The 22,829-nt window shown below is 47.5% G+C and overlaps 1 protein-coding gene across 24 annotated transcripts in view; it reads right to left on the bottom strand.

The window, feature by feature from the left end:
• Window positions 1-532: 532 nt before the first annotated feature.
• P4HA2 (prolyl 4-hydroxylase subunit alpha 2) overlaps window positions 533-22,829 on the bottom strand; it is a 35,128-nt gene continuing 12,831 nt past the window's right edge. For 8 of the 24 annotated variants that reach the window (XM_005557716.4, XM_073994180.1, XM_073994179.1 and 5 more), the window contains 11 exons: window positions 21,727-21,864; window positions 18,098-18,337; window positions 16,950-17,143; window positions 15,625-15,801; window positions 12,027-12,097; window positions 11,691-11,790; window positions 6,795-6,848; window positions 6,122-6,187; window positions 3,333-3,401; window positions 2,845-2,941; window positions 533-1,007 (listed from right to left, as the gene is read on the bottom strand). In XM_005557716.4, the coding sequence (XP_005557773.1) occupies window positions 937-1,007; window positions 2,845-2,941; window positions 3,333-3,401; window positions 6,122-6,187; window positions 6,795-6,848; window positions 11,691-11,790; window positions 12,027-12,097; window positions 15,625-15,801; window positions 16,950-17,143; window positions 18,098-18,337; window positions 21,727-21,864 (1,277 nt within the window). In that variant the 3' untranslated portion in view covers window positions 533-936. Of the gene's footprint in view, window positions 1,008-2,844; window positions 2,942-3,332; window positions 3,402-6,121; window positions 6,188-6,236; window positions 6,357-6,794; window positions 6,849-11,690; window positions 11,791-12,026; window positions 12,098-15,624; window positions 15,802-16,949; window positions 17,144-18,097; window positions 18,338-21,726; window positions 21,865-22,829 lie in introns of all 24 variants that reach the window. The other 16 variants (XM_005557718.4, XM_073994187.1, XM_073994189.1 and 13 more) reach the window with 2 other exon arrangements.

Raw genomic sequence — 22,829 nt, forward strand, 5'->3', positions numbered from 1 at the left:
GGATGTAATCATGGACGGTAAAACTATAAGGACAAGCAAAGGAACGAGTACCACACATCACTAGACAATGGTTATCTCCAAAGTGCTGGGGGCAGTGAAGGAGATGTGATCTAGGAGGGGTTCCCAAGGGGCTCCTGAGGTACTGACTTGAAAACGTTCTCTTCTCTAACTTGGTGTTGACACAGGTGCTCCTGCTCACCTTCATTTTTTTTTTAAGTATACATCTATGTATCATGAACAATCCTTATCTCAAAATTTTAAAATAAATTATACATTATAACAGCATTACAATCATGAACACGTGTGCTATGTTCTCTGGGAGACAAAGAGAAATTATTTACCCTACTTTCCTGAAAAGGACACTGACACTTAGAGGAGACACAAGTGTTGAAACCAGGTCTCAAATCCAAGACCCAAGATGTTTTGTTACTAAAGCATTCATGATCCAGACTCTGCCTGCATGGAGGCGATGCACAGGAAGTGATGAACCTGGTAAAAGCTTCCAGTCTTAAAAATACTCCAAGTAAGGCTCTTTAAGGCTTCTCGCAGGGACATTTTATTTTTTGGTTAAAGCCACAATAGATAGAAATGCCATAAAAACAAACAATGTAAACAAGGTATCAGAACTTTGGTTCATTGAAACATCTCACACCTAAAACACCTGAGGTACAAAGGCACCTTGCTAGGTGCTAGACAGCTAACTCTGCTGCAGCCACTTTGATCCTGGTCTTGGGGCCAGGGATGGCACAGGCTGAACGGAAGGGCTGGGACTTCAGTCACACAGGACTCGCCCTAGTATGGTCTCCCTCTGCTCCAGACATTCATTTCTCCAAAAACCAGCCTGATAGAAACTGGAACATACAAAGGTGTCTGTCACATTGAACTTGAAGATGACATGGGCTGCAGGACCAGGAAGGGGAAGGACAGAAAAGGATGTCAGTCAACTTCTGTTGATCCACAAGGTCTCAAGAACTCCTGTCCTCGTTCATGGAACCACTTATTGGAGACTGTGAAAAGAAAGCAAGCATGTTACAATCCTGTTGGTCAGTTTAGTAGCCTGAATGAATGACTCCTTCATGATGACCCCTGCACTGTGCCCTGGAATCAGACACAAATAAGACAAGACATGATCTCAGGCCTCAATTTGCTAATGAATTGGTGAGGAAGACACATGTAAACAGGTAAGTGTATGAAATTCTGCCAGTGGGACAAGATACATGTGTGCAGGTTGCCATGGGAATAGCACCAAAGAGCATCTAATCATGCCCTTTGATGCCCATGACCTTCGATGCCCTTTGGCTCTATTCCCATAGCAACGTGCACACATTTCTTGCTCTTAGAGAGAAGAGGAAATCCTAGGGCTAGAATATAAAGTTAAATAGAAGTTATCCTGGGAAGAAGAATGACATACCCAGATGGTTCTCTCACCAAGAGGGTCCCAGGAGTGACAACAGGATGAGAAAGTAATCAAGGCAGGAGCCACCCTGACGCGTGTTGAGGACTCAAGAAGCCTAACATTACTGGGAGGTGGCAGGTGGAAACTGAGAGGTAGGATGTGAGGATGAGGAAGCCTGTCAGCATTGCAGAGGGCTTTGATGTTAACCTCAGGAGCTGTGGACCAGCAGATCTAGTCTGTATGCCATGGGCACAAGAGCAGCAGAGCTGCCGCCAGCACTGTCACCCCATGCCATATCTTCAAAAACACAGGAACCATGATTCTGTTCCTCACAGACTCTCTCATAATGAATCAAAATTTTATTTCAATGCACTACTGAAGTCACAGAGCTTTTAAAATATAAAGTAATACACGTAATTCATTGAAAAAAAATAAAATTGTCACAAGGCTTATAATGATAAACAGCAATCTCCGAAGCTTCTCCTTCCCATCCCTAATCCCCACTCCCAGGGAACATTAAACTCCTCTAGCTGTTTCTTCTGATATTTAACTTCATTTTTCTAGGTAACATGCTTTTAGTTCTATTCCGTAACTTTCAACTTTGAAATTCTTTTATTCTACCCCTAAAACATATACTTATCCCCTCCCATCTTTCTGGTACAGGTAAATCACAAGTTTTAGTTAAAGTAATACTCAGTGTGTACATAATTATATCATGTAAGTGTTATGCCTGAGCCATCCAGTAGTTTATACTTATCTCTTGTACAACTTTTTTTCCCCTGAATTCAGCAACTGCCTTGTTTTCTTTTTCATTTGCTTAATTATCTGCGAACCCATCACTATTTATCTTCAAAACTCTCCAAGGGGGCTACACACTCATCTCCTTAACAAACACTTCCTGTCACATCCTGGTTTAAGCCTCTCCGAGGCTCACACAACTGCTCCCAGGATAAAGCTCAAGCTTGAGCCTCTGCAATTTGGTCCCAGCCTCCAGTCTCATCTCCTGGCCCCTGTGCCACAGGTCTCCCTTTCTTCAAGTGACAAGGGAGCCTGTCCCCACACCCATATGCTGGTTTTAGCCTGTGCCTCCATCCATATGGGCCTTGTTCGCCTGAGGCACTCTTTCCCCTCACTGCTTCCAGCTCTCCACTCTGCTCCCCCAGAAGCCTTGCCAGAGGGTCCTGGACCTATGGTGCTTATGCAGCTGTTCGTCCTCAGGCCTTCTTCCGCTCCCTGTGTATCTCCGAGTGTTTCCAACCAGCTGCCTTGGCATTTACCAGGTGCATGGACATGACATGGCTGGATGGTAGTAACAGCAGAAAAAAAGCTAAGAAGGGAGACAATCTCTGCAATTTGGCAGCAGTTATCTCCCAGCTCAGAATCTAAGGCCAGTAAGCAAAGCCCAAGCTGAGGCCACCAACACCAACACCACCCCTTAAGACACTCACCCCACTTGCAGCCCACAAGCACAGGGCAGGCAGCGTGTCTTGTTCGGTAGTCACCTTCCCCGCTCCGCAAGAGGTTGTACCAGAATACAGCTGTACCCTGGGAAAGAGATTGGTCTTTTCAGAACACATTCTTAGAGACTGTGCTCAGGGACCTGACCTCAAGCATCACAGAAGCTCTGCCCTGAGCAGAAACACCCTCATTTCCCTATGGATGGGGGACAGGGCTCTGGGACTCCAGCAACAGAGACTTTTCCCAGAAAGCACCTACCTTTCTGGAGTAGAAGTCTGGGAACTCACCCGCCCCTGAAGGGGCTTCCCTCCCTGTCCCTTCTTCCCAGGGAGAAGCTGGGGCTACAAGGTCAGACTCCAGGTGGGCTAAGGCACATCACAATGACAATCAGGCAGGCCAGGTAATGGTACTGGGGGACATGGACAAAGTAAAGTCTGAGCCTTGCTTCAACCTCTGACCCACAAGAATCAGAACTTACCTTCTTAGGCCAAATTGCAGCCCCCAGATCAGGGAAGACGGTGGCACCACCAGCTTCTACATCACTCATCTGGAAATATAACACATAGAGCTTGGTCCTCCTAAGCAAGGCTCTCAGAGCAACTGAGCCACAAAGGACATGACAAAGTGTATAGATCACCCCCCTCTGAGCATCAGTGACACTGCTTGGAGTCTGCTCCATGGCCAGCCCTTTAGCCAAGAAAGGTTTTCCCATACCTACTTAATCAGTGTGATTCATTAGAACAGTCTCCATGTCATGAGTGTTCAAGAGTTGAGGCCCACAGGAGACCCACATCCAGGCTGTCCTTGGATGAAAATAATCTGAGTCTGTACTTAGAAAATGCCTGTTCTGACCCCCACCCCTTGAATTCCCATCTAGCCTTGGCCTTGCCTAAGCCACTGTACTCAGCAAAGTGCCCTGACCAGGAGCTCCCTACTGTTCCCAACACTATGTGCAGTCCCCACTGCAGCTCTGTTTCTCTGGCTCTAGTAGTTTGCTGCTCTAGTCAGACCTTCACCTTCCCAGAGTAGCCACCCTTCCTGGGGCCACCTGAGTGGGAAGGTGGGGCACTGTGTTTCTAGAGGCCCTGCTTTCTCCCATGGTAAGGCCTTAAACTACACTGAACACAAGTCCCACACTAGCAAGGCTGCACTCATGCCCACAGAGCATGCCTTGACTCATGGCCAAAGCACTACTTCTTTCCCATACGGCTCTCTTACTTTTTTTGTCCATAATGTAATAAAAATTGGAGCTAAAAAATATTTCCACAGGACACATACCAGACTAAGTGAAGGGTACTTGACAGACATATGGTAAATGAATAAGACAAAAATGGCTTCTCACAGCCCTGGGGATCAAACTCAAATTCTTTTCTAGAATCCCAAGGCCCTGTCAGTCTCACTAGCCTCTCTCCAGACACACCAGCCTTTTTCTATTTTTCCAACATCCCAAGCTCCTTTTCTCTTACAGGACTACATACACTCTCTCTCGTGCCAGAAACCATGTTCTACCAGCTAATTTCCACTCAACTTTTGAGTCTCAACTGATATGTTACTTCCAAAGAGAGGCCTCCATTGAACCCCAAGTCTGGGGTTCACAGCACCTGTCTCCATAACTACATAATACTCTCTCTGATGTTTAGGCTGGGCGAGGTGGCTCACACCTGTAATGCCAGCACTTTGGGAGGCCAAGGTGGGTGGATCACTTGAGGTCAGGAGCTCCAGACCAGTCTGGCCAAGATGGTGAAACTTCGTCTCTACTAAAAATACAAATATTAGCTGGGCATGGTGGTGCACGCCTATAATCCCAGCTACTTGGGAGGCTGAGGCAGGAGAATCACTTGAACCCGGGAGGCAGAGGTTACAGTAAGCTGAGATCGCGCCACTGCACTGCAGCCTGGGCACCAGAGGGAGACTCTGTCCCCCCGCCCAAAAAAGAAGAAGAAGAATCCCTCTGATGTTTAAAATAAGTCTCTCATATTGGACCTCAAGCACCACAAAAGAGACCACATACGTTCTGCCCACCAGCATGTACATAGCACAATCCCCAGCATGTAATAACCATACAACAAAAACGTAAAAGGAAAAAATGGACCCAGGCTTCTGTCTCTAAGTTACTTTACTGCCTCTATGTCTCTTTAGAGCTGGCTCTCAGCAGAAGGGAGAGGAAATTGTTCCTCATGTGAAAGGTAAACCCTACAACCTATGGATGAAACAGAGACAAGAGGTGGGAATCAGGCCACTAAGCCTTGGATAAAACAAACGTGGCTCTCATCTAGAGAGAGCTAACGCTGTCTCCTCACTCTGGTGCCAAGGAGGGAACCCTCCAGGGCACCCATCCCAAAAATCCAGACTAGCACTGTGCCCATCAAAAAGGAGCCAGAATGGCCAGGCACAGTGGCTCACGCTTGTAATCCCAGCACTTTGGGAGGCCGAGGCAGGCAGATCACCTGAGGTCGGGAGTTCAACACCAGCCTGGCCAACATGGTGAAACCCTCTCTCTACTAAAAATACAAAAATTAGCCAGGCGTGGTGGCCAGCGCCTATAATCCCAGCTGCTTGGGAGGGTGAGGTACAAGAATTGCTCCAACCTGGGAGGCCGAGGTTGCAGTAAGCCGAGATCACACCACTGCACTCCAGCCTAGGTGACAGAGCAATACTCCATCTCAAAAAAAAAAAAAAAAAAAAAAAAAAAAAAGCAGCAGCCAGAATATGCTACAACATGGATAAACCTTGAGGGCATTATACACCAGCCACACAGAAAGACAAGTATTAATACTTTGATTCCACTTATTTAAGTAACCAAAATCACAGAGACAGAAAGCAGAATGGTGGCTGCCAGGAGCTGCAGGAGGGGAATCTGGAATTATTGCTTAATAAACTCTGGGTAGAGTTTCAGTTTTAGAAGATGAAAATAGATGGAAATGAATGGTGGTGATGCTTGCACACTATGAATGTATTTAATACCACTGAACTGTACATTTAAAAATGGTTAAGATGGTAAGTTTTATGTTGTGTCTATTTTATCACAATTTTAAACACTGGGGAAAAAAAATAGCCAGGAATGTTAAAGTCCTGGTGGTGGCAGTGGGGAAAATGAAAAGAAACAGAGGCCAACTCTCCCTGTTGCAGTCAAGAAGGGTGCTGAAAGCCAGAAGGACCTGACCATTACTCTATAGCAGATGGTATCAGCCCTGATGGGGGTGGGATATAAGGCAGCCCTCTGGACCCAGGGTCCCCTTAGGGCCCATCAGCACACATCATACTCACGTAGTTTAAGAAAGTGGCCACACGATTCCCCGTCCCTAAATGCTTGAAAGTATGTCGCTCATCATTCTACAAAATTAAGTGAGAATGAACAGGTGGGCCTGGACCCAGTACTTACGTAGTTAAGAAACGTCGCTAACCTATTCCCCTCTGTTTTGAGGCCGCTGTCAAAAGGTCGCTGTAACAGACAACAACTTTCACCGAAGTTTACAACAGGCTTCATCCACCACCCACAAGACTAGGACCAAAAGGGTCATGGGAAGGTAATAAGTGTGTGTTCCATAAATCAGCCTGGAACATGTGCCAAGGCTGCAAAGTAAATTCTGGTTAGGGCATGGGGTTTGCAGGGAAAAGGAAAAGGGAAAAGAACAGTTTTCACAAAGACCTAGTGAGGCTCTTTGCTTTAGAATCAGGGCAAAGGGTGATACAGTTAGGGCAGGGGATGAACTCCCCACATCTACATGGGAGACAGCCAGGCTCCACTGTGTTCTGCAGGATCCCTGGTTCCAGATTTGGGATTCACCAGTAACAAAGAGTTTCTCCCAATGATGCAGAGGTGGAGGGAGGACAAGGGGTAGGGGTACTGATATGGAGGCTGAAATGCTCCTAGAAGCTCCACCCTTCTCAAATCAGCTAGAGTAGGGCCCTTTGAAAGCACCTGTGATTTAGGCCTTACCCTAGAGAAGTCGAAGTGTGGTTCATATTGTCCTCCCACTCCATAATTTGCAACCTGTGGGAAATAACAGCATTAGACCTTGTAAGCAGCATGAACAGCTCTGTAGCAGCCCATCACTCTAAGGATACAATCTTCCCAGGCCTGAAAACAACCAGAACTCCCAAGAGCAGCCTCTCTAAGGTGGAAGACAACCATGCCCTGCCAGCACAGGCAGAGCAAACATCACAAACAAGTCTACATTTCTGTCCAAGAGTAAGGCTGCAGCACAAATGTGGTTTCCCAAACAAAACAAGATGGGTGAACTGCATATGATCACTGAGGAAAAGCTCCAGCCCCTTCATGGACACTCAGACAGCAGTAAAGGGAACACTGCTTGAGGCCAGCCCTGGCCCTGGACCCAGTTTGTTTGGGACATATTAAGATAGTAATCCAGAGGAAAGTCAGTAACAAACTTAAGAAGAGGATTTTCTTTTTTAAACTAGTTTTGGAGGTACTTAGCACCTTGTACTGTTCCTACCACCACTGCTATTCCTGGTGAGACTGCATGGGGCAGATTCCCACAGTGGTCTACTGCATGGAATGAAACAGCACAACATGGGTGGCCAGCTGCCAGGCGGCCAAGAATTACCGCACTACATCAGCACCCCCAGTGTGACCCTGGACCTGAAGTAACGTCTGAGCAACTACCAGGTGTCATAAATTGGATTAGAAATTGTAAATGCCTTTGTGGACAGCTTATCAGCAAAATGGAAAGTCTTAAATCACAATTATTGTCTCAGCTTCAGTAGACAGAATGAAAGACAAGGTTAAAGATGAAGCATAGAATCTGATATGGAAGCTAGTGGATCAAGCAGCACCACCAATGTCCGTCTGGGAACAGCTGGTTAGTGTGTCTCACTGAAAACATAAAAACCTCTGGGGCTAGGCCATAAGTTCTCAGAAAGTTGGTATTTTTTGTATATCCTTTTCTGCTATCCCAATGGTCAGGTGGGAGATGCTACAAAACTAGCAATAACAGAGACCTATAGAAATGTGGGACAGAAGCCAGGCGTGGTGGCTCATGCCTGTAATCCCAGCACTTTGGGAGGCTGAAGTGAGAGGACTGCTTGAGCCCAGAAGTTTGAGACTAGCCTGGGCAACATAGCAAGACTCCATCCGTCTCTACTAATGAAAAAATTAGCTGGGCACAGTGGCGTGCACCTGTAGTCTCAGCTACTCAGGAAGCTGAGGCAGGAGGATAGCTTGAGCCCAAGAGTTCAAGGTTGCATTGAGCTATGACTGCGCCACTGCACTCCAGCCTGAGCAACAGAGTGAGACCCTGTTTCACATATACACAAAAAAAGAAATGCAAGAAAGAAAGGGACAGTGGACTTTATAAGAGAGGAAATTCTCTTATTGGAGCACAAAATGTTGGCAGTATCATTTTCAATATCTACAAAGATAAAACTTTTGATACAAAGCATGGATGAAAACATGCTGTCATCCACTGCTTCAGCCTTTAAGATTGCTGCACCAAAAATACCTGGAAATCCTGTCAACAGCACAAGGAAGCCTGGTTCAGCAGGTGGCCCTAAGGCTGGAGATGCATCTAAGAAGTGCCAGAGCAGCTGAGAAAGCATATCTTTGTTTGCAGTCAAGAGCTTGAAGAAAATTTTTTTTCTTTTTTTGGGGGGAGTGGGGGTAGAGACAGAGTCTCACTATGTTGCCCAGACTGGTCTCAAACTCCTGGCTTCGAGCAATCCTCCTGCCTTGGCCTCCCCAAGAACTGAGTTACAGATGTAAGCCACCACACCTGGCCTGGAAGAAAATTTTAAACACAACTGTGACTCTGTGCCAGTGCACTCAGGAAAATTCAATTAGTGCTTGTTGCTGGAGCTGCAGAGTATGACTGCATTTTTCAACACTTCCACTTGTTAAATGGATTGCTTAAACTTACAGATCCCAGGCAGTGATAGAAGTTGCGTTGCGAGAGCTGGCTCATCTTTTAGGTTTGGAGAATTATATTTGATCATGGTTCTGAAGCCACTGTACCTACACTCTTTAATACAATTCCCAAATAAGTACAAAACACATGGGACCATCTTGATTTGCAGCAGTAAGATTGCCTATCCAGGCATACCTAAGTCCCCAGGCTCACGCCTTTAATAACAAGCAACTGTACATCAAGACTGATTCATGTGAGGAGGTATTCATTTAAATCTTTAGACTTACTATTGTAAGAGTGGAGTCAGTTATTTGAAAGACATGGGTATTTACGATGCTAAGGACAGAGTAAAGGCAAAATTAAAAAGGTCAGAAATCACTTTTCTGGTGAGGCTGAGACATCATGCAGCCGAAGTCTTCAATCTTAGAGAATCCTAGAGGTGTAGCATCTCTTCCTCTCTATCAGATAAGCCCTCATCCAATTCACCAGAAAGCCTCAATTTTTCCTTCAAATGGTCTACAGCAAACATGTCAGCTACAGCTGAAGAACCAGCTCCTTTCCAGAGGCCTGCAGCATTTCCTAAAGGACCTGATGTGAGGGCTGTTGCTGGTGCCTAGGCATGTATCATACCACAAACATTTCATATGGAGTAAGTACTTAGGGATAGATGCTGAAATCCAGTTTCCTGTTCCCTAGACCATGAAGGATCAAAGCCTTCAACACCACTGACTGGCAAAGGAAATGCCAAGACAGTTCCTAGGAGAAGAATGCAAACAAAAATGGCATCTCAGCCACTTGGCAGCTGTGGTCTGAATCTTCCAGAAGATCCTTAACTATAAGAGCCCCTCTACCAAGAGGTCTGGCATTCAGACCCCAGTCAACTGAGCTATAACACTATGAGAGGCCAGACAAGATAAAGTCCAAATTGTAGCAGAGAAGTCAGTCCATAAGCAAGAAGCTGCTATCTTCCATGGGTGAGTGTAAGACAGGCATACAGTGAGTATAGCTGCACAGCTAGCCAGGAAAGCAACCGCGCCAGAGGTCCTGTCTACTTAGCCTCCTGGTCCAGGGTATGAAATCAGCCAAGCAGACTGTGGTCTTTGATCAGAACCATGAAAGTCCTGAAGACTGGCTCTGACACAGAGGAAGCAGTGGCAGATGTCTCAAAAAAAAAAAAGAAAAACAAATAAACAAAAAAAATCTTCTTCTTCTGCTCCATATCTTCTTCTGCTCCAAGAAGATATGAGTCAAGACAATGCCAACAGGGACTCATCTAGCACATCAAGAGTGCCCATCTCTCTTGAAATGGTGGTGTTCTTACACATACGCAGCAAGTGGGAGATGAGACAGAAGTCCTCCATGGATGTGCTTATCTGCAGAACTTATTTAAAAATTACAAAACACAAAGTTGAACTGAACTGAAAAAAAAATATTAAAATTTCACAATACTATTTGCAAGGTAATCAGTATGTTTTTTAAAACTCTGGTAGACTTCACACAAATCCATAAAGATGAACTTCAAAATTGATTTTCCAATTGCTGATGCAGCTACACTTCTTTTTGTTGAAAAAACAACAGCAAAAAGAAGGCTGATTTGTTTGGGCATGTGCAGGCAAAAGTTCAAAAAATCTTTCCCAAATGATCTTCAGTCAATATTCTAATGAGATCTATAGTAGATCAGACCCAAATGCCAATCATAAAGGTAAAGGCTGCTATCTTTAAGTATACACAAACCTTGGCCAAACAGAGAGACCCAGGGGCCTCTAGAAAGATGCCAGTGAAACTTCTCTGACAGTGTCTTAGGTCATCAATTTTACAACAGAACACGGAAGTTCCAATATTCATAAGGGAACACAGCCAGTGCTGATTTGAACTCAATACCCAAGAGGATACTTTATTAAGGAGCTTTACCCAAGAGGATACTTTAATAAGGAGCTTTACCCAAAACCTTTCAGCAGGGTGCTGCCACGTTTCTTCATAATCACTTCTGAATAAAGGCAGGAAGCCAGGGTCCCAGTGGGAGTACTTGGACAAGAACACTCCACCTGCACCAGCTTAACCAGTCCAGGCCTCTCACTTCCACCTACATATCACAGTGTAAGGTCCCCCAGACCCACCCCTGCCTTTCTTTGTTCTGATTGAAAATCAGACTCCCTTGACAGCTCTGTGACCCAGCCAGCGGCAGGTTTTTCCCTTCAGGCTGGAACACAAGCTGGAGTCTTGAACATTCCCAGGCACGGATGAAGGTGTTTAGGTTGTTGCCTAATACACTGAAAGAAACTAGCCCCAGCCCTGAACCAAATTCCCTAAACCCTCACATAAACTCCATACTCTGACCCCATCACTGTGGAAATACTTAGGTAAAACAACCCTTGTCTCTTGCTGTCCATTTTGAGGATTGCTGCAGCCCACTCTGCAAGTTCCCTAATAAATGTTGTGGACTAAAGATCCAGGGGTTTAGTGCCGCTTTCTTTGGATTCTCAACCGACCCCATCTTGGCAGTCCCTCAGGGGAACTCCCCTGCTGCTGCTTTTGGAGTGCCTTCAGCTGTGGTTCAGCAGGAGAAAACACACAGAACACTTTGACCTTCAAATGTATTTGATTATGACACAGAACCATGGCCTCTGAAACCATTTTTAGCTCTCTTAGCGATGTCCCTGAGACCATTCAGGATTTGAGCTTCTGTTGTCAAGAAGACATGAATGAACCTGCCATAGCCACCGCTGATCCCTAGCTTCCAGCACACTTGGGCACCCAGCAGATGCTCAATAGATATTTGTTGAACACTAATTGTTGAAAGCCAACAGGCATGATTAATTCTGGTTTCCTAAAATGAGATCACTCCATATTCATAGCATCAGGCAGTAGTCATACAGTTGGGCCTCTTTTGGCCCAGTTCTGGACACCTTGTGAGACCATCTAGCCAAAAATACCCACTTCCCAACTCCTACAGTCCCAGGGACTATCTGTACCTGTAACAATTCTGCAGTCTTTACTGTTAACCCTGTGATGTGCTGCATCCGACGATTTACTCGGGCCACAACAGGGTCATCATCTTCCTCTAGCCAGGAGCTGGGTAAAAAGAAAAGAGCAGAGAAAAGAAGATGGAAGGGCAGGCTTCCATGAGGTCCTGCACTCTGTCCCCAGAGTCAGGGCCAGCACGAACAGGTAGTACAGGGTACCTGCTGCAACAAGGGGTGAGGAGTCGCCAGCAGGCAGGAAAAGGCAAGCCACCCATTCCTAGGGTAGGCACTGAGAAGTCCTGAAGTTGAGACTTGAGCAGCTACCAACCCCTGCTCTTTGTTTACCTTTTGGAAACCCGATAGCTGGCGACAGTGAGGACTCCTGTCTTGGGATCACGAACAGTGGCTCGTGCAAGCTAGAAGGAAGGAGGAGAAGGAATACTTGATTTGTTTGTTTTGCCTTGAGTATTTTCCCAGAAAGCACTGGGACCACATTTGCTGTCATGCTAGTGGAGGAAGCTTTGCAGCCAATGGCTCTAGCCAAGGTCCCAAGATGCTGCAGGCCAGGTGAGGGCAAAAGTCTGAGGCCTCCACATTCCCAATCTGCAATCAGTTCCTGGCTATTGCCCTGCTCGGTCACTGCTCATCCCTTCTCCTCCCCAGGTCTGCATTGCCTGCAGAATTATGCCTGCTTCATCCATCCATGCATCTGCCTGGCTAGCCCCTTTCCTTGCCAGGCACACATACCACTCCTGCCTGAGCACAGCCTGAGCTTAGCTACTCCCACCATATTCAGACTGTGCCACTATCCCTGAGCCTCCGCCTTATGTACTTCTCTCAACTTGGTCAAGTTCCACCATCCTTCTGAACCTCAGTGGGCTCCTCTGCCAAGAAACCCATCCAAACACTCTCCTGCTGTACCACCTCACACTGGGTTCCCACAGCCTCAAGAAGCAAAGACAGATGGCACAGTTTTCACTCCCTTGGGATCCTTAAAAGTCAGATGATAAAACCAGGAAAAGATTCTGTGAGTTAAAATAAGTGAACCACTGCCTGGAAGTCACCCACTCACATATGTACACACTACAAACACACTCCCCTCATCTACTTCACTCCCCCAGCCTCCACAGACAGGCTTAGTGAAACCCCAGGAGGGACTCACTGCCCAGAGTCAGCCAACATGGCAAAGGTCCATGTGCTTCAGTTGTGGACTGTCCTAATGACCTCACATGGGTGCAGCCACAGGCCCAGGTACTCCCACCCCAACACACTTCCCCTTGATTTTAATAAATATTGATGAGTGCCTACTTTGTGCCTGGCACTATGCTAGGTAACTGAGACATGGCCCCTGCACTCTTACAACTCAGTCGAGTGGGGAAAGCAGAAAACCAGCCAGGTAACTGCAGCACAGCATGGGTGAACTTAATGTCCTGTAGAAGCTCAGGGAATAGTGTCAAGAATAGCTTCCTAGGGGAGGAGACCACCTAGCTGAGGCCTGAAGGGTTAACATGAGTTATCCAAGTAGAGAAACATTACAGGAACAGGGAAGGAGCAGCAATCCAGAGGCCTGGGAATGAAAATGGGTGTGGCAGTAGGTGTGGATTAAAGGTTAAGGGAAGTAGTAAAATAGGCTGAAGAGACACGCAGGAGCTAGGGACTAGATGCAACCTTGTGGCCAACGAGAAATGGGGAAGGCTTCATGCAGGGGAGGGACACTCAAAATTTGAATGTAAAATGGATCACTGTGAATAACTCATGGAGAGTTGACTAATAAGGGGCCAGAGTGGGGACTGGGAGGCTAGTGAGGCCACGGCAGAGGTCAGCGCAAGAGATGATGGTGGCCCAGGCCAGGTGGTGGCAGACGGAATGGAGAGGAGTAAATGGACCAGAAGGCTAGTAAGCGGGTGAGATGGACCAACCTAGACACTGTGCTGCTATAGCATGATCTGGTAAGATGGCCAGTGCAAGCAGGACAGACGGCTCCCAAACTCCTACTCACGGCCCTTCCTGAGCTCCAGCGTATGTCAGTCCTTCCCTGAAAACTGCAGCCACAACCAGACCCCATCCAAACATCTGTGCCTCAGCATTGGCCTGACACCCACAAAGAGGCTCTGAGCAGCTGTGCTCTGCCCCAGGGGAAACACAGGGCTATTTTGAAAGCAGGCCAGAGACCCCATAGACAGCTGCCAGGCATTCCCCACAGGCCAAATTAAGCTCATTGGCTCTACTTCAAAGCCAGACTAGCATCTGTCTCTCACAGTCTCCAGAAAGGAGGGGTCAGCTTATCTTTGAATAGAAGCCATGTGAAGAGCCAAACATGTTTGCCATCCTTGTTTGGCTCTTCACATGGCTTCTATTCAAATACATGTTTTCCCAATACTACCCCTTGGCCAGCCACACATATATGCACACATGCACACATGCACACATGCACACAGAAATGTTCTCAGTGTCTGGAACTGAAGAACAGGTAAGAAATCTCCCAGGAAATCCTGGCATAACCAGCAAAGTAGTTTTCTTTCCTGGAGGACTCTGGAGCTGAGTAGAAAGGGGAGTCCTAGTCCCCATTCTCCATACATCTGGCTAGCCCCCTCCCTCAGGCACATTGATGATGCCAACCACTGACTCAAAGCCCTAGATGTCCTAGTACCTCAAGCCAAGGTGTTCTAAGATGAGGTCCAGGGGCCAGGATAGGAACCTATTTCAGGTCTCTCCATGAGCGTCAGGCCTCCTGGTCACCTCGGCCACTACAATTCTATTAGGAGCAGAGCAATAGAGAATCCAGCTAAATCCTCCCTCCCAATCATCAGTGATGGGGTATGGCAGCAAGTAGGTCTCTTTGAAAGATGTCAAATGGGGAGCAAATCTTTTATGAACTAGAAACAGAAGAATAATCGTAAAACAAAACCAACAGCCAACTGCATACTTGGCAGTAAAATACCATAGGAATTCCCAGGAAGTTCAGGAATGAGACAAGGATTCCTATTCTTCGTAATTATGCTCTAGAAGTTCTGGGCGATTCAATAAGATTATAAAAACAAAGGAACTACAAGTATTATGAGAAAATAAAATTTTCCTTATTTCCAGGTGTTAATGCTATCCAGGAAACCAAAGAGAATCAGCTAAAAACCAAAAAAGGAATAAGTAAATTCAACCACTAGCTGCAATCTGCATAAGTTTGCTTTTTCATAGGCAAAACAGAGACAGTGACACCGTTATGAGCAGCTGTTCATAACTGTGACATAGTTAATATATATGTTAAGCATTTAGAAGTTCCTGCCACAGTTAAGAACTCAGTAAACATTAGCTCTTACTATGAAATATATTTTTAAAATCAACAGTTTGGCATAGAATAGTAAACTAATATAATAATGTAACCAGTTAAAATACTAATGAAGAAATAAAGTAAATTAACAGTAACAAAGAAACTACCTGGGACTAAACTTAAGAAATGTGCAAGGCTTATATGAAGAAAACTTAAAAATATATAAATAAATGGAGAGACCTGTCACGCCCTTGGATGAGAAGACCCAATATTATAAAGATATACATTCTCCTCTAAGTCATTCGCTCATTTACAGTCCTAATCAGGAGCTCCACAGGACCCAGCTTCATAGCACCTTATGGAATATTTCCTAAAAACTGCCACACACCAGTCTCCCAACCAGATGAACTGACACACCAGTGTGGACCTGCCCTGTTCCCAGCATGACTTTCTATCACAGCATTGGCTGTCCACATTGGTTACCCTGTTCTTCCCCACTGGACCACGAACTCACAAGGTCAGGCTGAGTCTGAAGCATCTCTGTATCCCCACGGTAGGCCCATGCTAGATATCAATAAAGGGTGGCTAGATGAGCAAACCAACCACCCACAGTGCTAGGGATGAGAGAAAGGACCCGCCCCCTTCAGTGCCCCCAGAAGGACCTGAAGTGACACCTACTTTAGGTTTTGCGATCTCCTTGATCCTCTCGATTTCCTCATCAGACATGACATCGTAGTACCTGACGATGTGTGGGCTGTCCCACTCATCCTCCTCTTTGAAGGGGGCGATGAGCAGCTGTGGGGCCCTGTTGCCATGGTGGTACCTACAGAAAAGCCTCTTCTGTCTCCGGGGTGTCTGGAGAGCACAGAGTAACAGGCCCTGAGCTGAGTGAGTCCTAATCCTCGGTCCCAGTCTGGCTGTCTGCAGACACTGGTCTCACCTCATGGCCAGCAGCTGCTCCCTCCCACCATACCACAGAAGAAAACAAAAGTCCCAGCAGGTGGGCATGCACAGTGGCTCACGCCTATAATCCTAGAATCCTGGGGGGCCAAAGGATAGCTTGAGACCAGGAGTTTGAGACCAGCCTAGATGACATAGACCCTGTCTCTTTAAAAAATTAACCAGGTATAGTGGTGCACACCTGTAGTCACAGCTACTCAGGAGGCTGAGGCAGGAAGATTGCTCAAGCCTGGGAGGTCAAAGCTGCAGTGAGCTATGATTACACCACTGCACTCCAGCCTGGGTGACAGGGTGAGATGAAAGAAAGAAAAGAAAAGAGAGGAAAAACAGAGGGAGGGAGGGAGGGAGGGAGGGAAGAAAGGAAGGAAGGAACAAAAGCCCCTTCAGCTTAACTGGCATGAAGTGACACCCCACAAATCATGCAATCTTTCTTCTCTCCCAAGATCACCTCACATCCTCAAGTCCCATGGCAGAGAGTAATTTCTGACCCTTTTCATGAAGACTTAAGTAGGTCTGAAGAGCTGGGACGGGGGAGAAACCTTTCTTGGTGGAGGAGCCAGTGGAAACCATGCAGACAGGGGCATGGAAAAGGCCGAGAGCCTGTCACACCTGGGCCTCCTCAGGAAGCACTAGGATCCCAGGGCTCTCAAAGGCTCAATACCAAGCTCTGGTACACGCTGGTGTCTTTACCACAGAGACTTACTCTCCACTTATACCATGACTTCTCTTGGGGCCTGAGGTACGTCCACCCATCGTTTTCTTCACAACAGTGAGTGAAGCAAAAAGTGGGACACGTTGGGGTAAGGAGGTGAGCTCAGTGGTAACTTAGAGGAGCAACACTCTACCTGGGGCATGAGGGGAGACAGTCTCCTTTCCTACCTCAGAGAATATCCACATGTCAGCCTCACAGATGCCATGAAAAACTGGGGGAGATACTGAAAAAAGTACCTACAGAATGAAGAACACCTTCCCCAAACCTGCCTACCCAGAGCCAGAGTCCAGGTCTCCTGTTTTGGCACCCTGGCCCCCCTCACACATCTCACCAGTTTGACACCCTCCCCACGACAGAGGCTCTCGTAAACATCCCTCTCAGGCAGGTAGTCCACAGGCCTCTCATAGATGCCTTCTGGGGTTGCTAGCTCAGCTTCTGTCTGATTTGATAACATTTTTTCTCTCTCTTCCTCCAATAACTGCTCAAAGTACCGCAGATTCCCTCCAGCTCGTTCATGGCTTGGGTCTAGAAAAAGCAAGGAACGAGAAGGAAAAGGAAACCACAAACATCTGTTAGGTCATTTAGAGAAATTATTCTGTAAGGGTTTCTCTCCCAGCAGCTCACTTGCATGCTGCATTCTACCTTCCACAGCATCTAACCAGAGTATGCTGTTCGTAACTGAAAAACCAACAGAGGCCAGGCGCCGTGGCTCATACCTGTAATCCAGCACTTTGGGAGGCTGAGGCGGGTGGATCACGTGAGGTCAGGAGTTCGAGACCAGCCTGACCAACGTGGTGAAAACCCATCTCTACTAAAAAAAATACACCATGGGGGCATGTGCCTCTCTAATCCCAGCCACTTGGGAGGCTGAGGCAGGAGAATCTCATGAACCCCAGAGGCGGAGGTTCCAGTGAGCTGAGATCACACCACTGCTCTCCAGGCTGGATAAGTGAGACTCCGCCTCAAAAAAAAAAAAAAAAAAAAAAAGAGGTAGATGAGTTTTAAAGGCACAGTGCTTTTGGCCTTCTTCAGTTCAACAGCACAAGGCACTATCAATGCCATATTAAGTCCGACTATTAGACCTCAGGCCTCTAATAGCACCGCCACTGTTTGTCACTGTAGCAATCCTAAAGTACATTCTGACTCCTGGGTTGCTCCTGATGCAATAAAGGTTCCACCCTGTGTAGTCCTGCATGGTGATAGATACACCGTAATACAGAGTCCTTATTAAAAAGGTCCACAAGTGCCACAGGCCTGAGTGTATCTATCAGCGACTGGGCAAAGCTAAGGCCAGGATTGAGGTGGGTAAGGAGCTAGTAAGAAGCTGGATTGGACCTAAAGTCAGTAATGCATTAGTCACTGGCCAAGTGACAGGGTAAACTGACTCAGTCCCAGGAGAGGGGTCAGGTAGACGCCAGCACAGTGCAGTTCCTCTGCTACTCTCCATTCCCATCTTACCTTCCCCTAGAATCTCCTTACCAAGGGAGAGCAGGCGGCGGGTGAGCTCCAGGGCACGGTGCAGATCACCCAACTGAAAGACAGCATAGCTGAGGTAGTCCAGCACCTGGGACTTGGTTGTGGTGGCCTCCTCCCCAGCATCAAGCTGCTTTAGCACCTGCTCCATCCACAACACCGTATGATAATAGTCCCCTTCATTGTAGGCTGAGCGGCCCATCCCAAAGCAGTCATCCACACTCAGCACTGCCTGGTACTTGGTTCCTACAGCAGGGGAAGTAAATTGTCAGGCTCCAAAGAGCCTCTGGGTTAGGGAAAGAGATTCCCGCTTCAAGGAAAGCCTGGGCCACTGGATGGGGGGCACTACCAAGCAGAACCCCATCAGACATTTAGACCGCATATCCTAAAGGGCCGCTGACACAGTGAGCACAGACAGATGGCCCTGCCCTGGACTGGGGTTCACAGCCAACCTCTTAGCCTCAGATTCCCCGTCTCCCAAGTGGGAAGGGGCCTTTTTAGGGGGAGCCCCAAAAACCCACCAGGAAGCATCGTTGAGGACAATGGGAAAGTCCTGTGGACCACAGAGAAGCAGATGTCTGGTGGGCAGCTTGCCATATGAGTCTGGAGGATGGGAAAATTAGCTGAATATAAAAAATATAAATTTAGGTGGCAACCAAGCCATGGGTGAGGAAAATTGCTTGCAGGAACTCTAAGGAAAGAATGGAGAAGATGGCTGAGCCCAGAGCTCCAGGGAACACCTACCCAGAAAGAACAGACAATGAGTAACCTTGAGAAAGAACTAAAGACAGGAGAAACAGAGGGAGCGGGAGTGGTGTGAGAGACATCAAGGGAGGCCAAGAGCCAAGGTTGCAGTGCCAGCTTTGGCTGTTAAGTGGCAGGGACCTTGCTGAGTATCAGCTCAGTGGGTCTTATGACCAAAGGTCATCTGCTGCAGGGGGAGTGCTAGAAAGTGACCATGAAGATAGTTTCAAGCCAATATGAAGAAGTAGCTATAGAAAGATGCAGGATTTAGGGTGGGCTCAAGATGGGAAAGACTATGTGTGCGGTTCCTCAGAGAATAATGAGAAAGCAGATACCATGGAGGGGAAGTAGGGGCTGTGACTCTCCCTGGAAAGCAAGGAAGACTCCCCACAGCCCCATTAACAGCAACGGGGGCATGGCTGACACAAAAGAACTCAGAGAAGGCTCTTTCTGCCTAGAATGAAACCCCTACACAGTAGGCTAAATGCTTCAGAGACCAGGGTCTGCTCACCCCGGTGGCTCAGGAACCAATAACGAGGAACAGGAAGTTGGGGAGAGTAAACACAAGATGAAGTCCCTAGGTAGGCCAGGGATGAGGGAGCTCCTGGAGCCCCTTGTCCCTCTCCACAGGTCTCCTCTGGCTCTGCAAGCCCAGGAACCTGCATTGATGGGGCAGAGTAACATAGCTGACTGAGCTGGGGCTCTGGAGCCGGACTAAGCTAGGTCTGTGTTGGCCTCACTAGGGCGCCCACCAATGTGTGACTATAGACAAGATACCATATCTCTCTAAGTCTCAGTCCTCTCATCTCTAAATAAAGATAATATCAATTTTAAAGAGCTTGTTCCAAGAATTCAATGAGATGACATATGAAGATGTCTCCTATGATCCCCAGGATGCTAATGACCAGTAGCTATTATCAACATGTCTCCCAGATGCCAAAAATGCTAAGAATGGCTCCCTGGCACTCAGCATCCTCCCTAGAAGCCAATTCGAATGTCTGCTCCCTGGAGAGCACTTGGGAGAGTGACAGCTGAGCTAAGTGCTGATAGGCAATCAGACATGGAGTAGCCCAGCTGACATGGGTAAAGGTATTCCTATAGAGGGGTGAGACAAAAGAGCTGAGTGATAGGCAAAGCTGAGTACAATGGGCAAGAAAGCCAGGAAAATAGAGTCAATACAGGACTCCAAAGATCACACACAGGAGGAGTTTGGGTGTAGCCTTGGAAATTAAGCATAGTAATCAGGAACTCATGTGAACAAATGTGTGCTTAAGACCATATGGAGGATGGTCTTAAGCAGTGAGCTGGAAGTAGGAGACAAGTCAGGATGGTATTTTGATAATCAAATTGAGAAAAAAGTGGCTGTGAGGCTGGAGTCAGGGGATAAGTACAGAAGACATGAGAGAAGGAGGTAGAATCCATAGGCCTTAGGATTCTGGCTTAGGCAGCCAGAGGATGGAGGTCCTTTTTGCTGAGATAGAAGGATGAGGGGGAAGGTAAAGTGTTCACAAGGAGATGAGGATTTCAGTTCAGGACACATGAAGTTCGAGAAGTCCATGGAACATTCAAGTAGAGATGTCCCAAAGGCATCTGTCTACGCTGGTTAGAAGCTCAGGAGACAAACCTTGGCAGGTAACACAGATCTGGATGTCATCCACCTCACATGATGGAAATGGCGGGGCTCACCTGGGGAAGGTGTTCAGAGAGAAGATGAGGTAAGGATGGAGTCCTAGGGAGTAATTCCCTTCTGCTCCATATCCCTATTCAGGACACTCACAGGTTTGCTGAGTGAATGTGAGAGGTCAATGCCAGGGTGTGGTTCCCTTCTCCAAGCAACCAATCTCCAGGCTACAGGGTGAACAGATCTTGCAGGTGCCCTGAACTGCCCTCTCTCTAATGGAGTCTAAAGTGGGCAGCTGGGGCTCTGGAGCTGGAATAAGCTGGGTCTGCATGGGCCTCACACAGTGAATCGCTGGGTTTACTGGTCTCCAGTAGCCCTCAAAACATCTTCTTATAAACACTAACACTGGGAAGTCAGTGGGAGATGGGCCACTTGAGAGAAAATGACCAGAGAGGCTAAAAGAGAAGCAGATATCAGTATCCCAGAATTCAAAGGAGGAGAGAATATCACGAAGAATGAGGCAATCCATCTGTCAAATGCTGCTGTGAAGTTAAAGAACATTATGTGTGAACCTTGTTCTCTGCGTTTACCAGCCAAGTGGCCACTGATGACCTTGCAAGAATAGGATCAGTGAACAGGGGGGAAAAAGGCCAGATACTGTGAGTTCAGGAGTATATGGGAACCAGGAAAGTGGATAGAGTATAGATTACTCTATCCAGTAGCCTAACCAGGATGGAAGAAGAGATGGATCAGCAGCAAAGACTCAAAAGAGTCTCAGATACTGAGGGAGGCAAGTGTAAGATGAGCAAGAATAGAGCCTATATGTGAGCTCAAGGGTAGAACCCGGAGAGGTGGAGACAGAATGTATAGGAGCAGAGACTGTAACTAAGAAGACTCAGGACAGGGGGACACTAAGCCCAGATCAGTCTTAGATGAAAAGACATTGGAGGGTGGGAGACAGGAAGCAGGTCTGAATGCAGATCTGTGCGGTGCTCTGGAGACAGAGGCAGAGGGGGTTCCTGAGCAGCAACTCTGGCTTTCTCTGAGACACGAGAGGAGAGGGCCTTGGCTAATACATGGAAGGAGGTGGCAGGGCAGTGGCTGAGGGAGAAACCTGTCATGGGAGAGGGAGTCCAACACAAAATGGTGAGCGAAGAGGTACACCAGAGGTGCACCTGAGGGTAGAGGCCACAAGTCGGTGGTGGCTGCAACCTGTCCTGCCACTAAAGAGACACATGCAGGACAGGCAACGCCTGGAGTGGTGAGTTACCTGGAAGTTCCCCTCTGGAAATTGTGTCTGGGTCCAGCCTGTATGTGTCCTGAAGTCTCATCAGGGCTTTGGCAGCTCCTATCTCATCCTCATCAGTGGGGAAGAACTGCCGCTGCACAGAGAGGTTGGCGATAAAACCTTCCAAATGAGAGTCAGAACAAGAGATTACCCTTGATCCAGGGGCAGAATTCCACTTGGGACCAGAGAGGCAGCCACAGAGAGGGTCTCTGGCTAGTGAAATTTCCCCGCCCCTTCCCTCAAAGGCTGTTGCCCCTTCCACCAGGAAGTTGTCCCTGATCTAGTCTATGGGGACTTTTCCTTTCTTAGTCCTCACTGTACCTACTGCCCGTGCTGCTCTTTGGAACTAAGTAGAAACAGCCCCCCATATTAGTTAATATTTAGGAGTCTAGAAGTCTTGGCTCCAAAGCATTCAGTCAGAGCTGGTGGAGACAGAAGTAACAGAGGATAGAGAGGGTAACTGAGAAGAGCACAGGAGAGGACTCAGGGAAGAACTGTCAACCACTCAGTGGAAAATGAATCCCATCAAAAACCTTGATCCAGGGTAATTGGGCCAGTCAGGTAAACACAGACTTCCAGCCCACATTTCAAGTTGAGGAGTCCAAGGGACAATGACAGTTAACTAATGAAGCCGAGCTGGCCACTCATTACTGACCACTGGCACTTATCATCCAGAAAGGTGATGATGAAAGTCCTGGAGGTCATCCCCCTCCCCCTAGGTTGACAGCTGAGGGACCACCTAGACAGGCCAAGGACCAAGGTGGGGCTGCACCAGCCCAGCAAGGTCAGTCCCTTGAGAGACCATGGTGGGCCTATTCTCCTCTGTACTCCCACCACTCAGACCTGCAATGAGTTCAGGGCATGGGCTCTCCAGTTATGGTGCTCAAGACCACAGCCTGAAGCCTGGGAGAGCTTTTGACCACAGAAGTACTCCAAGGAGGCTTTTCTGGGACTCCAAGCCCTAGCTGTAAAGTAAGATGTGTACCTCCCACAATCCCAGGGCTCCAGGTGGGAGCCAAGCCTTCCCAGGGTGACTTAGGGCCTTCAATTCTGCCTCTAAGCTGAGAAATGAGAGGGGAACAAGG

The sequence above is a fragment of the Macaca fascicularis genome, chromosome 6 (assembly GCF_037993035.2).
Source record: "Macaca fascicularis isolate 582-1 chromosome 6, T2T-MFA8v1.1".
In the NCBI taxonomy this organism is placed as follows: Eukaryota; Metazoa; Chordata; class Mammalia; order Primates; family Cercopithecidae; genus Macaca; species Macaca fascicularis.